At 39.2% G+C, this 17687-nt stretch overlaps 1 protein-coding gene across 1 annotated transcript in view; it reads left to right on the forward strand.

Annotated features, from left to right (window-relative positions):
• Window positions 1-17687, forward strand: part of LOC310639207 (cadherin-6) — a gene marked incomplete at both ends in the record, with an annotated part of 79670 nt that overhangs the window by 41838 nt on the left and 20145 nt on the right. Inside the window, 4 exons of the mRNA XM_083360712.1 lie at window positions 5176-5295; window positions 6501-6668; window positions 9771-9958; window positions 15955-16208. Of these exons, the coding sequence (XP_083216838.1) occupies window positions 5176-5295; window positions 6501-6668; window positions 9771-9958; window positions 15955-16208 (730 nt within the window). The remainder of the gene's footprint in view (window positions 1-5175; window positions 5296-6500; window positions 6669-9770; window positions 9959-15954; window positions 16209-17687) is intronic.

A 17687-nucleotide genomic window follows, 5' to 3' on the forward strand; every position in this document is an offset into this window, starting at 1 on the left:
TAACAAAGATTTGGTATTTGGAACTGAGGTTGTATTGAAGGTCCCATTTGAATTAGAACTGGCCTGCACAACTGTGTCAGTAAGAGGGGAAACACTGTTTTAATTTTTGTTGACTAAAAAACTATTAACAAATCCATGCTATTTTTTCCCTTTGGTTTTATCATTATTTCCACTTAAATCAAAATTCAGTGGCATCAATCATAGTATACACACATATTTGAAAATTTTGCCTTGAGTGGAGATAACTTAAAATGTATATTTGACCAAAATAAGGAGAATTCAACAGGGAACGTTACTATCTGATTAAATTAATGAACTGGTTTTCATATGTCATCTAAGTTTATACAGCTGTTGTATTGTAGCATTCCCATGCACCAGCATTAGGAGCTATCTATATTCTATACGTCAGTCCAGCAGGTAGGCAACACTTTGCTGACTTTGACTGATCTTAGAAAACTAAGCAGGCGTGAAGCTTGTTTAATAGGTGGATGAAAGACCACAAGGAAATTGCAGGGCTATAAGCTACACTGGGAAGTGAAAAAGTTACACCTAGAAAGAGGTAGTGGCAAACTATTCCCATATTGCTGCCACAAAAAACACATGGATATGTCCAGAGTGTTGGTCATATTGGATCACATTGTCCTGGTTTTCTCCTTTCCATCAAGTTTCTGTTTGGCTTACTATTTCAATATTCTTGTGGACCTAAGAGATTTTCACAATCATATTTGGAGGACTGGGGAAGAGCTGCTACGAGAAGGTAAAATTGAGACAGATAAGAGCAAGAGTGGTTAGGATCCAGCATTTGGGGCACCAGGGACCGATTCTGTAGAGACAGTTTTTTCTGCAGACGCTCCATGATTCCCTGAAAAATACCCGGTGTAACACTTACTCCAAACTGTAAGCGTTTAACTTTGAAAGCCCCCCTGTGAGTCACGATCGTTTGAGCCGTGGCTATGGCCTCATCAACCGACAATTGCTGATAGGCCTGTGCTAAATCAAGTTTAGCAAAAATAGTACCCCCTTGCAAGGAGGCTAAAATATGATTGACCACTGGGACCGGGTAAGCGTGTTGCTTGAGGGCTTTATTTAGAGTGCATTTATAGTCAGCACAAATGCGCACTTCCCCGTTGACTTTAAGTGGGGTGACTATAAGAGTTTCCCACTCCCCACCATCAACAGGCTGTAACATGCCCTGTTCTATGAGCTTATCAATTTCGGAATCAATTTTATGTTTTAAGGCAAAGGGGACCCTACGAGGCTTAACCATGATTGGAACTACGTTGGGATCTAACTTAAATGAGATAGGCGAGCCTGTGTATGTGCCTAGGGTTGAATCAAAAACATCCACATATTCCTCGCATACTGATGCGATGTCTGCCATTTTTGTCCAGGTTATGCCAGTAATCTGAATACCTAAGGCATCAAACCAATCGAGTCCAACGAGACTCGTTCTCTGGCCCCCTACTACTATTAGATCCAGGTGCCCCAAAAACACTTTAAACTTTACCAACAAAGTGGCTTCTCCCATAACTTTAACGTGAGCATTTTGAAAATTTGTTAGGATTATATCTGAGGGTCTTGTTGTTGTTGTTGTTAGCTGCGAAGTCATGTCCGACTCATCGCGACCCTATGGACAACGTTCCTCCAGGCCTTCCTGTCTTCCACCATCTTCTGGAATCCATTTAAGCTCACGCCTACTGCTTCAGTGACTCCATCCAGCCACCTAATTCTCTGTCGTCCCCTTCTTCTATTGCCCTCGATCTTTCCCAGCATTAGGCTCTTCTCCAGTGAGTCCTTCTTTCTCATTAGGTGGCCAAAGTATTTGAGTTTTAGCTTCAAGATCTGGCCTTCTAAAGAGCAGTCAGGATTGATCTCCTCTAGGACTGACCGGTTTGATCGCCTTGCAGTCCAAGGGACTCGCAGGAGGGTCTTAGTTTGGCCCAATTGTTACTGCGCCTACACATGAAGTTAAAAGTGTCTTGAGAAATAATTGAAACTGCAGAGCCAGAGTCCAATTCCATCTTACATGGAACTCTTTGTAGCTCTATCATGAGCTTAAGTTTGGATTTGAGGGGGCGTCGAGCCCTGGTGTGGCATACGCTTCTACGGCTTCTGAAAAAAACCACACTAACTGGACCCTGGGCCCCAGTACCTCTCCTAGTCAGTTCTTCTGACTGGTGTTTGGGTGGCCAGTCTCTCTGGCGGGCTCTGCAAACCACTGCGATGTGGCCTGTCCTTCCGCAAGCTCTGCACGTGGCTGATCAAAATCTGCAGTTGGCGTGAAAATGGTTGCTGCCGCACCCCTTACATCTCAGTAAGAGAACTGCCTTGTAATGGTCTTCTTGCTGCTGGCTGTTTCAGTGTTGCGTGTTGGGCTGCTTTTGGAGTCGGTTGATTTCAGGTTCTTCCTCCTCAGAGAATTCTTTGGTGCGTTTGGCATCCTCACGGTGGACTGTTTCTTCAAACTTTGTCAATTTGGCGGGCTGCACTGTTTGAACGGCGCCCCTGGCAGCTTCGTTGGCCATCACCTCATCTTGTGCTTTAGAAAATGTTAAATTTGGCCTAGCAAAGAGTCTCTGCTGAAGCGTTCTGTCCCGTAGGCCACAGACGATCCGGTCTCGTAGTTGCTCTTCTAAATTTGAAAATTTACAAAGGTGTGCAGCCTGCCTCAGGCCCCCCTATGAACTCAGAAGTTGATTCACCCGGTTGCTGCACTCTTTGGTCAAACCTGAACTGCCAAGCCATTTCAGACATCTTGGGCTGGAAGTACCCGGTTAGCTTCTTTTTGAGGTCTTCATAGGAGACTGCTTCTATCGGTGTCAGCGCGAAAAGGTTCTCGGCCAAATCAAAGGTTGCTGGGCCGCACACACAGAGTAGCATTGCAGCCTTCAGTCCTTCTTCCGCGATCTGATTGGCCCTGAGGTAGTTTTCTACTTGTGATAGATATGATGGCCATTCCTCCAGGTATTTCATGTCGAATTCTCTCAGTTTCCTGACCTTCAGCATTCTTTTGCTGGTTCCTGCATTCTTCCGGATCCTGCTTCCAGGCTCAGGGAATGAGTCCATTGAGCATGAGGTCGCTAGCGTAGCTTGCTAGCCGACCTTGAGAGAGGGGGGGAAATGCCTTTTCCCTCCAGCGTGTGCTGCCTTTCAACTCTTAATCAGTGAAGCAGGATCCCACCTTCGTCGCCACTGTTAAATAGCAGGTTCTTTGGTGCAGGAATGAAGACGCGAAGCTGAGTACAAGGTAACTCATAGTTTATTTTGTGCAGAAACTGTACTGGGGAAAAGGCTGCAACTAGCTGCAATATATAGTCTAGCCCCTAGGCGGCAGCCAATAGGTTTGAATCAACCATTGCCGCCTGGAGACAGCCAATTGCAGCACAGGAGACTTGTAATCTGGGTTGCTGGAGAGCCGTTAGCTGCTCTACCAACCCACGTGGTATACTTTAAGAGCCCAGTACATAACAGTTTGTAAATCCAAAGATGGTTTTACATGAGCATACCTAGGAAATACTACTGTATGTACTCACAGATAAGTTGTGAATGAGCTGAACCTGATTTTTTAGTTACATTTTGCTTCCTAAAATTCTGAGCTTATCTACAAATATATTTGGTAAGCTCAACTCAAAGGATGTTTTAGATTTACCTTATTTGTTACCAACCTAGAAACATCACATCTCCTGGGTGCAAGAGTATTCCATGATCTAAAAGCAAAGGGACTAACATTAACTGAGGCCATCTCCTCTTGTTTGACAGTAAGAAAATGGGGAACCAAGATTTTTATATTCAACTTTTGATTGCACATTGCATGAACTGGGACAGCGTATGGTTTAAAAAAATATTCAAAAGTCATTTTTGGATTGGATACAAGTTGCATTAATTTGAACTGCTTCAAGGAGGTTTAATTATTTTTTCCCAGACTTATAAAGGTGTTTGGGAAAATGTCAGGTTGCTTTAATGAAACCCAGATAGGTGTTATGCTTCCAAGACACTATCCAATGTCACTCTGGATAGTGAGACAGATGGAATATAAATGGAATAAGTAAATACAATTTTTCATTCATTTGTAAGCATCCATCACAGTATGCACTTTATGGTTTACAGACAGGAAGAACAAATCCAGTTTCCAGGTCAGAAAAGAGTGCCTACTTCTATAGGACACTGCATTTAGAAAGAATATGTATTGGTGTATCTAAGTGTATACTTTATAAATAAATAAATCTTGGCGTATTTATAAAATCAGCTTCAAATCAAGGCAGGCTTTTGCTGACTTATATAGATTCAGCTATGCAGGTTTATTGGTATCAAGCAAAAAAAATAATGGCTTGCCACCAGCCTTTTCTAGCATTGTGTTTTGATCGTCAAATCTCGCCTACATATCTGGATTTCCTCCGACTCTGTTTTGCTTTTCAAATTAGCCAAAGTGTTATCAGTTACTTGGGATCTTGTTCTCTGGGCTTGTCTGTACTATATATTCTTCAGCACACTCTTTTTTGCTATTACCCCAGAAGCAATTTTCTTATATCTGAAAAAATACATTTTTCTGGGTCTGAATTTGGCCATTCACCTGCCTGTTCTTTAAATTGCTTGATCTTTTGATTCCCCCCCCCCCAAGAATAGCCATAGCCAAATGGGGAAGAGGCTGAGCGAGAGAAAGAACTCTGATAAGCAGAAATTTCCTTTCTCCTCCTTTGGCTTGTCAGAATTGCCCTTCTTTCATTGTTTCCAACAGGAGAATAAGGATTTCCTTTTATTCCAAACAGCAGGCACAAGCATGAACTGATCCCATTAAAGAACATAAAAAACCCCTCCCTCATACCAGTTAAATCTCCTTTTCAGCTTGATAACCGCTATTTGTAAAACAAATGTCAATGAGCTGAAAAATGAATGACACAATGACATCATGTGCAGTTTGATTCCTTTGAGCCGCTTGCAAAACATTGGAACAGCTCCATCTTTCAAAGCGGGATGGGGCATGCTTATATTTACAGTTAATTTTCATAAAATTCATCCAGCCAGTGCTTCAAGGGCAGACCCTTCAAAATTTGCGGTATCTGACTTGTCTTCATAAAATCTATTCTTAAACCCCAAATTCTGTTAGCCCTACAATTGACAGCAGTTGAAATGGCATCTTTTGATACACCAGTTTATAACTCTATTTCATTGTCACAGGGACATTTGTGATGCAAGTCACTGCAACGGATGCCGATGACCCCACGTATGGGAACAGTGCTCGAGTTGTCTACAGTATTCTCCAGGGGCAGCCATATTTTTCTGTTGAGTCTGAGTCAGGTCAGAGGCCTTTAATCTGTCATACTCTGATAACCTCCATAATTTAAAATGACTTGTTAAGTCAAGCTAGGATGTCATTAGGCAAACTCTTCAAAGAAATCCATTTGACTCAATGCAGGGTTTGAGAGTTACAATGGAGCAATACATGTGTAAGCATGACACATTTTTTTTTTAAAATCAGAATATCTTAACCTAATAAGCAGAACTTAGCCTGGATGCAAATCCATTTAGCAAACATTGGGTATGTAGATGCTTCCATTAAAGTTGTGCTTAGCACAGTCATTTGACTTTGAATGTGGGAGGGGAAAAAAGGAATTATATGCAGGGGAAAGATCTTGCTAATCAAAAGTCTTTTTAAAAAATGGAACTAGACTTGCCAAAATTTCTCCTCCTGTTTAGTTTGTGGCCTACTTTGGCTTTGATAACAAACTTTTCCTCATAAATTGAAAGTGGCTATGTGGCATTCCCTCCTCCAATTTTCCCCTAACACAACCTTGTGAGCTAGATTGTGACAGTGACTGATTGAAAGTCACCTGGTGCTTTTTCACCATTTAAGAAGGATTTCAGACTGGGTCTGCCTGGTTCTAGACCAACATTGCAGCACACTGGATCATATGGAAGAAATGAGAGAGAGAGAGAGAGAGAGAGAGAGAGAGAGAGAGAGAGAGAGAGAGAGAGAGAGAGAGAGAGAGAGAGAGAGAGAGAGAGAGAGAGAGAGAGAGAGGAGAGAGAGAGAGAGAGAGCTGCTAAAATCCATCTTAGAATATGTTTGTTTGTTTTTGGGGGTTTTTTTCACTTTGAAGTACGTGAATTACCCTATTAAGGAGAATGAGCATCAAAGCATTAAGTTTAGCAATTACTGAAATCATTTAAGAATAGAACATACTTGGTACACAGTAGATACTGTCAACATAAGATTAAACATAGCTGCTGCTCCAGCAATTCACAACTGGCTCATACTGGGAGGTATGAAGGAGAGGCATTGTGTTATCTTTGTCGCCGTTTCCATCTCCATCTCTAGCTAATCCATATCTAATTTCTGTCTGTCTGTCTGTCTGTCTATCTATCTATCTATCTATCTATCTATCTATCTATCTATCTATCTATCTATCTATCTCTATCTCAACTTAGATGCACTGCATTCTGACTACTTAGGTATTACTTAGAATAACTTATTAAAAAAAACCTTTTTTTTTCATTCCTAGGTATCATCAAGACAGCTTTGCTGAACATGGATCGAGAAAACCGGGAGCAATATCAAGTAGTCATCCAAGCCAAGGATATGGGAGGCCAGATGGGTGGATTGTCAGGAACCACCACGGTGAACATCACATTGACTGATGTCAATGACAATCCACCCCGCTTCCCCCAGAGTATGAGAAAGATACTTTTTTTCCCTTATATAGTTACATCCAGTGCTTTTTTTGTAAAAGAAAAAGGTGCCGGAACTCACACATGTCATACAACCCGCCTTGCCTACCCTACAAGGTTCCATCCAAAAAAGGTGCCGAAACTCCGTTCTGAGTGTTCTATGAGAAAAAAAGCCCTGGTTACATCCATAAAACATTTTGGCAATCAAATTATAGGAACTTTATGTATAGGTCGATGGACATAGCTGAGGGAAAAGGAATGGCTTTTTACAATTTACTGTCAACATTAGGCCGCAGGTCTCTGCAAGCAACAGCAACAACAACAACTACAATAAACAGCCAAAGCTCTAATCTGTAATGTATTTATCTCCTTTGAATTCATACATTTCATTAAAAAGGAGAGTTAGTCCTTATAGTTGCCAACATATCATTAAAATGTTAAGTAACTAGTTATCCTAATATAGAATTTTATTCTCCCTTTGCGTGGTGGGAAAGCCATTCCCTACTTTTTTCCTCTATTTTTCAGTTTATTTCTCTTTTTTTTAAAAAAAACTTTCTATTTTTCTTGTTATTTAAAGCACTGATTAATTCACATCAACAAACTGTTCTTAACTACCGGCAATTACTCATAAGAGTTTTCTTTTCAGTTATTCTGGTGGTGTAATGTACTACTTCAAAGGATCAAAAGAAATCACATAGGAACCAATTCAAATATAATAGGGAAAATTAGTCCAATTGTTAACCTATGTCTACATCATTTATTTTTGTTTCTCTTTTTCACTATTAAGTCACCTGCATAAAACACTTTTTTTGTTGTTGTTTCATCTTGGGCTCTTATTTTTGCCAAATGCTGTGGAAATCTCACACAGATCCACCACTAATAGATCACTTACCCATGTGGGAGAATCCCAGAGGCAAGGAATTCTCCATGCATTTGTAAAGCACTACTTTACAAAAGTACATTGTCAGGTACTTTTTTCTACAAGGAAAAAGAATTCAGGAGAGAAAAATACGAGAAATGAATTTATTTTTCTTTTGTTCCTGCTGAAGAAATATTCATAATATAGGACAAATATCAGCCTGTGGGTACAGGGAACAGGAAACTCCTTTTGACATGAGTTCTTTATAATGTGAGATGCTTCAATGATGCCTCAGGTTTTGCAGAATGTGTAACACAACAATACAGAGGCACAATAGCAAAATAGACCCCAGCAAAGTATCTGTGGGTCATTTGCAGTGCAGCACATCAGAAGATAGATTTGGGCTGCACTCAACTTTTGATTATTTGAATATATTGCATGCTTTTATTTGATATTTGTAAATGTCTTTAGTTTATTTTCTTGTTTGGGTAAAAAATGGCTTCTTATGTTGTTCTAAAAAGGAATCAAAGAAAAGAGAACAGTTTGGCAAGGATGGAATTGACTTTAAAGAAAAGATAATACTTATAGATAAAGCACTTGCCCAAGTTGGACTGTGCACACTTCTCTATCCTAACAGATTCAGTGACTGAATGGTTTCTGAGTATTTGTGTGGCAAGTTTGCAAAAAAAAGTTAAAAATAGCTCCCTTTAAGTATAAAGAACAAAACCTCTCAAACTGAAAGAATAAATTGAGCCAGATTCAGATTTGCTCTTTGTGTCACTGATTCATGCTAAATTATTATTATTATTATTATTATTATTATTATTATTATTATTATTATTATTATTATTATTATTAATTTAATTTGTATACCGCCCTTCTCCCGAAGGACTCAGGGCGGTGAACAGGGCAATACATAAAAACAAGATACAAAAATTAAAAATTATTAAAAAGTAATTAAACAATGCCTATAATAAATTAATACAGATTAAAATTGAAGTCCATTTATAAAATCCCACCCCGTCCCATCAGGCCAGGCCAGCTTGTTTAAAGAGATGGGTTTTAAGATCGCGCCGGAAGGAGCGGAGATCGGGCGCCATCCGGAGCTCGACCGGAAGATGGTTCCATAAATCCGGTGCACCCACAGATAACGCCCTCCCCCTGGGGGCCACCAGTCGGCATTCTTTGACCGGTGGCACCCTGAGGAGGCCCTCTTTGTGGGAGCGTACTGGGCGGAGGGAAGTTGACGGTGGCCGCAGGTGCTCCCCAAGGTATTCCGGACCCATGCCATGTAGGGCTTTGTAGGTCATTACTAACACCTTGAACCTCACTCGGAAGACAACTGGAAGCCAATGCAGCTCGCGGAGCAAAGGTGTGACATGGGAGTGTCGGGAAACTCCCAATACAACTCTCGCGGCTGCATTCTCTACCAGTTGGAGCCTCTGAGTGGTCTTCAAGGGTAGCCCCATGTAGAGAGCGTTGCAGTAGATGTAGTACCATCTCGCTGCCACTAGTAGTGCTATCGAGTGGCAGGATTCAAAAGCAAGACTTCTCTCTTCAATCTGCAACTGCCACTATGGCAAATTGCTCAAGGTAAAGTACCATGTATTAAAGTCACCAGCTGGATAATCCTCATGCATCATATTACTGCTGTTAAATAATTCTTAAGCCAGATTTATTTATATAAACCCCACCTTTTAATGCTTGTGCACATTTTGGTTTGCATAACTAATCATGGAGCTTGTTTGGCAGAGAGATATTGGTGAGGGGAAGGACCCTTTTGTCTTAGATCACATGATTTGCATGCAGATGACGCCAGATTTGATCCCCGGCCCCTCTAAATAGGTATAGGAAAGATAGTTTGACAGTCTAAAGAGCCACCAGGAAGAGACAAATGATTATGGTGAGTCATTTGCATTGTGGAGAATTTATTTAGGCACAAGCAAATTAGTAGCTATTTGAGGTTAAGACTAATAACATCTAGTTAGTTATATGGGTCAATAGCTTATAATACTCACATAACCCTAAACCCCAGCGCTGCCTAATTCTTGGAAGCATGTCATGTGAGCCAGGTCACTGATTTGCAGGAAGTCCTCCCTATTTCTAAAGAAGTAGCAATCTAGTAGTAACTGTCAATGTGTATACAGTCAGTTAAAAGATATAACAAGAAAATTTAAAGAGGTTGTTGAAAAATGCGGAAATAATGTTAACCGTCTGATAGACCTCTCCACCTCTTTACCTTTAGGTGCCTATCAATTCAAAATACCAGAATCTGCACCCTCTAATTCACCAATTGGACGGATAAAGGCTAATGATGCTGACGTGGGTCCAAATGCTGAGATGGAATATAACATTCTTGATGGAGATGGCTCAGAAATGTTCGGGATTACTACAGACAAGGAAACGCAAGAAGGCATTGTAATTGTAAAAAAGGTATGTATTCTAAGATGCTTTATTCCAGCTTTTATTATGGCATGTAAAATGAAGTTTTTAAGATATTCTTAAATAAAAGATAGTTGGACCATAAGAAAGGCTGAGCGCCAAAGAATTGAAGCCTTTGAACTATGGTGCTGGAGAAGACTCCTGTGAGTCCCTTGGACTGAAAGGCAATCAAACCGGTCAGTCCTAGAGGAGATCAACACTGACTGTTCTTTAGAAGGCCAGATCCTGAAGTTGAAACTTAAATATTTTTGCCACCTAATGAGAAGGAAGGACTCACTGGAGAAGAGCCTAATGCTGGGAAAGGTTGAAGGCAAGAGAAGAAAGGGATGACAGAGAATGAGGTGGCTAGATGAAGTCACTGAAGCAGTAGGCGTGAGCCTAAATGGATTCCAGCAGATGGTAAAGGACAGGAAGGCCTGGAGGAATGTTGTCCATGAGGTCATGATGGGTCAACATGACTTCGCAACTAACAGCAACCAAAATAAAAGATCTTTTGGATTCAGAAACCAACTATATAATATTGATAGGATCCTTACAGTTGTATTATCTCAAGCAAGATACTTTGGGGCGGGGGGTAATCCTTTAGGTTTTACGTTGCAGTCCTTGTGTATGTTCTGAATACTTTGGCATGGTCTCAGAAAATATTTTCAGCTAAACCTAATAGAATCATTGTTGGGATGTGGGTTATTTCAAAATTCTATAGTTCACATGCATGCAAGGAATGTCTTTACATTCAGTTGTTATGTTCATTTTCATCATTTTTGCCCTTTCACATTTGTTTTGAACAGAAAGTAATGTTTAAATAATTCCCAATATATCCTAATTTCATGGGAGTGTTGCAGAAAACAACAGGTTGTCACGGAATAGATACCAGTGGGAAAAAATTCAAACGTGATAAAACCAAACACCCACAGGCCAAATATAAATGCACACACACACACACACACACACACACACACACACAAATACATATGAAATCTGCACACAACTAAAATTAAAGAGGAGACAAAACAAAGTATATTAAAGATAAAAGGGATTTAGTGACCATGTCAGTAAGAGGACTGTATGTGTTATCCAGAAATATATCCTCATTTTTAATGTATCTTCTGGGTAAAATCCTTAATATATAAAAGATCTTTGGTGACAGTTCTAATTCCACAAGGATAAAGACATCCATTAAACAGAATCTTGTTGAATTAATCAATTAACAATTCAGAGCGCAGCACATTAAAAATAAATGAACATAAAATACCCTCCTGTATTTAAACAGTTGATGTGTGCAAATACAGAGCTTTATCTGTTCCATAATTTAAAAATTATTTAAGGGTAAAGAAGAACAAGACTGCAGCTTTCTTATTTTGTAAATTTAGCTCTATTAATCTCTACATAAAAGAGAGCAAAACCTTCTTTAGGCTGTAATTACTCAAAACCTCAGCAAATACAGTATTTTTCCCCATATCCCAGATTCACACACTGATTAAAAAAGGGGGGGAGAGCTAAATGCTGAAAGCAATAAATAAATATAATAAGGAGCAGTAGTAGTAAAATGAAAACTGAACTATCATTTCAAGCATTTCATTTAACGGATCATAGATTCGCTTCCAGTCTTATACTAGCATTTCTCATAAGGGTGATATACCTTAACATTTTCACTGTAAACTAATTAGATCCTTTCCAGTTATGCACTGAATCCGGAAATCCATACGAGAATGCCAAAGGTAAATTAAAAGCTTGAGTTATAAAGTTGAAGATAGAATGTCACCAAGGAAAAGAAAGAACCTTGAGATGGCTTCATGACAAAACCACAATTTACATCTGAATAAAGTATTTTTTTATGGGTGACTTGTTCTTATTTCATTATCATTTAAAACTAATTACACCTTTTATATCCTTCTGAGCAATCACCAAGCCCTTTGGCATTGTACAATACGATACAGAATAAAATTATATTATGGCCTTAGAGTTGACTAGAAAGACCAGATTAGCATTATATTTATAATTTCAGCAACCTTTCAATCTTAATTGAATATTACTGGCATCTGTCCTGGGCGATCTGGTCTATCCTAATTGATTTAGCTTTTTATATATGTTTTACTCTATTGTGACTTGTCTAAAGTCTTTTGATTGGGGTGAGCTATAAAAATTGTAATCTAAATGAACCCATGTTATAAGAAAATTAATAGATAATAAGCCATGTCTTGCCTGGTTTTAAAAAAAAGGATTATGTAACTCCCTTCCTGCTAAAGGCCATGAAATTTCTCTGACATATTTTTCCGAGTACCTCTATTGTGGCAGTTAACTTTAAGGCCCAGAGAGATGCAACAAAATTAATTTGGGCTGGTATATTTCCACACTGCCCTATCATCTCTTGAATGTACCCAATGGAGACTCTTCAGAATCCATTCTAGCATTGAAATCCTCAGCCCTGTGGATTTCTAAACTTCCATTTGTGCTTCATCTGCAGTAACTGTTCTGGTGAAAGCTAAATGTGGAATATGCTTGCTTGTGTGCCAGAGGCCCTGAGCAAACTATGAATTATGGTTAATGATTTGAATCATATGCATATACATTTATAGGGTTCATAAATGGCAGGGGGGGGCAGAATCATTTAATTACCCTGGAATGAAAGTAGAGCCAAATCCAAAGGTACATCCAATTTTTTAGATGGTACAAAATGTCACAGGAACCAACCTGGGACGGTTATCCTGTGGTGATTGGATACTGAAACATTATCCTGGGACATGCATATTTGCCTTCATTAGGTACAAAGTGTTGTTTACTTTAAAGTCCTCGCTGTCTAAGTTGATGGCCTTGGTATCCAAGAAGTGCCAAGAAGACACATGTGCCATTGATTTATTAGATTTGTAATCCATTGAATCTCGGGCTGCACAGTAGTTTACTATAATGAAGCAACAATAAACTAATAAAATACAAAACCAAAACATAGTAAAAACATTACATTGATAAAAGCAAATGATAAAGCCATGTAGTCACATAGATACCCTCTCAAACCTGGTTGTCAGCCCTCAAATACCCTGGGGAATAGTCTAGTCTTCACTGGGTTAACACCAAAGTACAGGGATCAGTGCAAGTTTGACTTCTCCACACAAATTCAACATCCGCACCAAGAACCATTGCCTTTGACCCCCCCCCCATCTGTATACCAGAGACATCTCCAATTGGGAACAGCATACTGGACTGAGAAAGCACAGATAGATACGAAGGAGTCAAGCCATGTAGGGCTGTAAAGGATAAAGCCAACACTTTCAATGGAAATCAGAAACTGAGTGGAAGTCCAGACAGTGCCCACAATATAGGAGCTACTTAACTATACCCGTACTATGCCTATGGCTACCAGTAGACAATAGCTGCGTTCTGCACCAATTTCAGTTTTCTATTAAACTTCAGAGCTAGCCCCATGCAAAAGATATGCATTTATTGTTTGTTTATTACATTAGTTACTACAGTAGACTGTCAAAATGATGGCAACATAAATGATTGGTGACAGCTGATACTGCAAGAAGTAGGGCATCAAGGATATATTGTGCAATACATTTGCTTGCCATGGAGATATGTAGCCTTAAATAAATAACTATTTCCACAGCCTTATTCTTATTCCCTAACCTTAACCCTTACCCTTCTTCAATCAAGATAAAAAATAGTTGGATACCAAGGGTAAGAACTGAGCAATGGATGCTTATGTACACCCCATTCCCCCCACCTATCTTTTCATTCATATTTTGGTACTTTCATTATCGATTTTCATTGTTTCATTGCTTTGCTTTTGTTATGCTCACATTTTTTTAAGCATTTTTCTTTTCTGCTTTAACTGTTGTAAGCTGTTCAGAGCAGCCCCACGGCGAGATGGGAGGCCAATAAATTTAACAAATAAATAATAAATATTCTCCACACGCCTGGGCATTTCAGAGGTCTCAGGCTAAAAACTGAAAAAGGCTCACAAGTGTTTGTGGCTGATAGAAAAAGGCTTTCCAGTGTTGGTGCCTGATAAGAAGAGATTCAGAGTCACAGGGTGATTTGTTAGCATGCATTTTTACCAACCTTTTTCAAACCCTAGAACAAACAGACAAGCATATTTAAAAGTAGCCTTTCAGCCAACAAAGAAGCAAGTTGAACAGGATAACAAACTGAACAAGCAGTGTTTAGGATCAATAATGATGTCCCTCTCATGGCTACCATAAGGATTACTAAAAGAGTAAAAAAAAAAAAGTTCATGTATCCGAATGCTTAACATAATTAAGCAAAATACCACTCACAAGAGAAGACATAAGGTGGTAAATATTATCCTCTGAAAATAAAAGTTTTATACAATTGCTACTATATGCAGGACAATTCTTGTGCTTGTTTACAAATGACATGCGACCGTGCTTTAGGATACTTGGATGAGTCAGAATGAGCCAAGGAAAACTGATGATGTTACCTAGTTTGGGTAATGAATGTCTGCAAGAAAACAATTAAGCTCAGAGAGCACCAAGGATCCCTCATTTCAATCCTGAGCTACATATATTATGATGAGAAACATTAAAAATCTTTAATCATAAAAAGTTTGCCTGTAACACATCTGTTTACTAAAATCAGCTGAAACTTACATGGCAACCTCCTTGGCTCCTAATTTTCTACTTTGATTCTCTTATACTATCCAAGTATAAAACTTGAAATAGTGCTTTTCACTGATGGCACTATAATGATTATCTACCATCAAGTATATGGGTCATGGGCAAACCAAGTAGATGCCATTAAGGTTGATGCACAATAATCTTGTGGACAGCAAAAGCCATTACGGCAAATTTCTTCAGCTACTTAAATAGAATCATTAATTCATCATCAGCACTTGTTAGTAAGCAATCGAGTAAAAGAAAACCAAGATGGTTATCATTTTGTTTGCTGATAGCATTTCTGCTGCACCAATTTACTAAATATTACACTTGATTGCTTCTGACTGCACATATCGCACTCAGTTGCATTCCCAGTGTACTATTTGGGGGGCATGTGCTTTTAAGGAAAAGAAAGGGCAATTCCAAATGAACACTGTATTTTCTCATTTGTGAGAAGATGTTCTGTTATGGCAAGGAAGCTGACAGAGCTTCGCAAACCTATTTGGGAATGTTCATTTCAGTAAAGATGGGAAAGTGTCAATTTGAACTCCTGCCAGTATATACACCTGACATCCTGTAAATTAAGTGTGTCAACATCATTCTGTTGACTTAAACAAAGCTGATGCCATTAACACCTTGCTAAAAGTGAAATATTATTTGTGCTTCCAATAAGAAGCCGAACCTCTCACTATTTTGTATCATATCCCAGCAATGTTTAGTACCAGATTCTGGATGCCAAAAATTTTCACCACAGATTATAGTTGTTATGAGTAATCAACCATTTTTGTTTCAAAATCTTAATACAGTAAGATATTTTAATAATTAAATATTTTTGCTCGTCTAGAGTGGGACAAACCTCAAATCAAAGTTTATCATAAATCAGAGTTCTCAGAGGGGGAGAATTACAGATATATTGTAGGCATTTTGCATATACTTACACAATTCATGAGATACTGAATAGAATGGAAATAATCAACCACGCAGCAAGGCCCATCAGGTGTTCAATTACACCTTTATACTGCTTGCTAGTGATTACAAAAGTAAATTATTTCAGTCTGATTAGCCTTAGACATCTTTTTTATTTCCAAATTGAGCCTTTAGACTGCACATCCATCAGTTTATACTGACAAAGAGATGGTTGTTAGGGAATGGGTCATTAAAGTCTTCTTTGACTATAGTCAAAACAAACATTTATGTTTTCCGTTGTATTCAAGGGATGTTCATTCTGAATTGGATTGTGAAGCTTGACTTTAAATTATACAACATAAGCTCATTCATTGCAGCTCGAGGTTTCTCTAATTAACAGGTCTTTCTGGATGCTTTGGCAAATTTCTTCATAACATATATCTATATCTATATATTTTCTCTTCTCAGGCTTTGGATTTTGAAAAGCGGAGACAGTTTACTCTGAAAGTGGAAGCTAGCAATCCTCATGTAGATCCCAGATTCCTCTATCTGGGACCCTTCAAGGACATTACTACTGTCAGAATTCAAGTAGAGGATGTAGATGAACCTCCAGTCTTCAGCAGACCAGCTTATATATTAGAAGCAAAGGAAGATATCCCAATAAACACCGTCATAGGTGGTGTCACGGCACGGGATCCTGACAGTGCAAAGAACCCCATCAAGTAAGCATAACAGACCAGAGGTACCCAACTGACAAGAGTCAGTTTAGAAGGCAACAGTATACAAACCTGATGAGAAAATCTTATTGTAATAAAGGGGGACCTGAAAGCATGTGCCAATGTACACAGGTGCTTTGGTAAAATGATTTAGTAGATATACGAAAAGTGAACTGGATTCCCCCTCCCCGTTTCAATATATGTGGGGAATACAAAGTGAGGCAAAACACTAAAATCATTCTATGGTATGGTAAAAGAGCTTTCCTCCTTCCTTCCACCCTTCCCTCCCTTCTACCCTACCCTCCCTTCCACCCTTCCTTCCTTCCTTCCTTCCTTCCTTCCTTCCTTCCTTCCTTCCTTCCTTCCTTCCTTCCTTCCTTCCACAGCTTCTGTGGGTTACCATCTTTACACTGTGATCTTGGGCAGTAAGCAAGAAATTTAATTACAGGTAGCCCTCAACTTACGGCCACAATTGAGCCCAAAATTTTGGTTGCTAAGTGAGACAGTTGTTAAGAGAATTTTGCCTCATTTTACGACCTTTCTTGCCACAGTTGTTAAGTGAATCAATGCAGTTGTTAAGTTAGCAACACAGTTGTTAAGTGAATCCGATTTCCCCATTGTCTTTACTTATCAGAAGGTCACAAAAAGGGGATTGCATGAGCCTGGGACACTGCAACCATCATAAATATGGGGCAGTTGCCAAGCATCTAAATTTTGATCATGTGACCATGGGGATGCTGCAATGGTCGTAAGTGTGGAAAAGGGTCATCAGTCACTTTTTTTCAGTGCTGTTGTAACTTTGAACAGTCAGTAAGTGAACTGTTGTAAGTCGTGGACTCCCTCTATAATTTCCTCTCAATATGCACATACACAACATTGTGCATGGTGGCTGAGAAAAATGGAAATTATAGTCCAACATTTATGAGAGCTACCTAGTTGGAGATGGCTAGCTAGATGGATAGTTATCCTTTCCTTAATAAAATTGGAAAGAGGAATGGCGGGTGGTGGAAAACCATGGAAAAATCATGAAGGAATATTATGTTTGGATTTCCCTCTGCCCAATAAAATTATGTGAATGTCATTAAGGTATTGCATAATGAAAGAATCTCCTGGCTGTGGGCAACAAGTGGAATTAAAAAGTGAAAAGAGAGATGCCATGGAGGTCATTAAAAAGAGAAGGATGAAAATGGAAGGCTATGTATAAAAAACACTCGGGCAAAACAAATGAAGTTAGGGACAAACAAAGAAAAAATATGCTAGAAGAGTAATGAAGGAAGAGGGCTGTGCTTCCACGCAAGCTGCATGCCTGTAGTAAAATGTGATGTAAAAGGACCTTTTTGTACAATGTTATTTTGTACCTTCCAAGATCTATAACGGCTGCTCTGTGCTAACAATACTTCCATACCCACCACCATCACCAGTGCATACCCTATTTCAAGTGTAAATGCTAGCTCTAACCTTTCCTCTCAGCTTGAGGGAAGAGGC

Source organism: Vipera ursinii (assembly GCF_947247035.1).
Source record: "Vipera ursinii genome assembly, chromosome: 3".
Classification (NCBI taxonomy): domain Eukaryota; kingdom Metazoa; phylum Chordata; class Lepidosauria; order Squamata; family Viperidae; genus Vipera; species Vipera ursinii.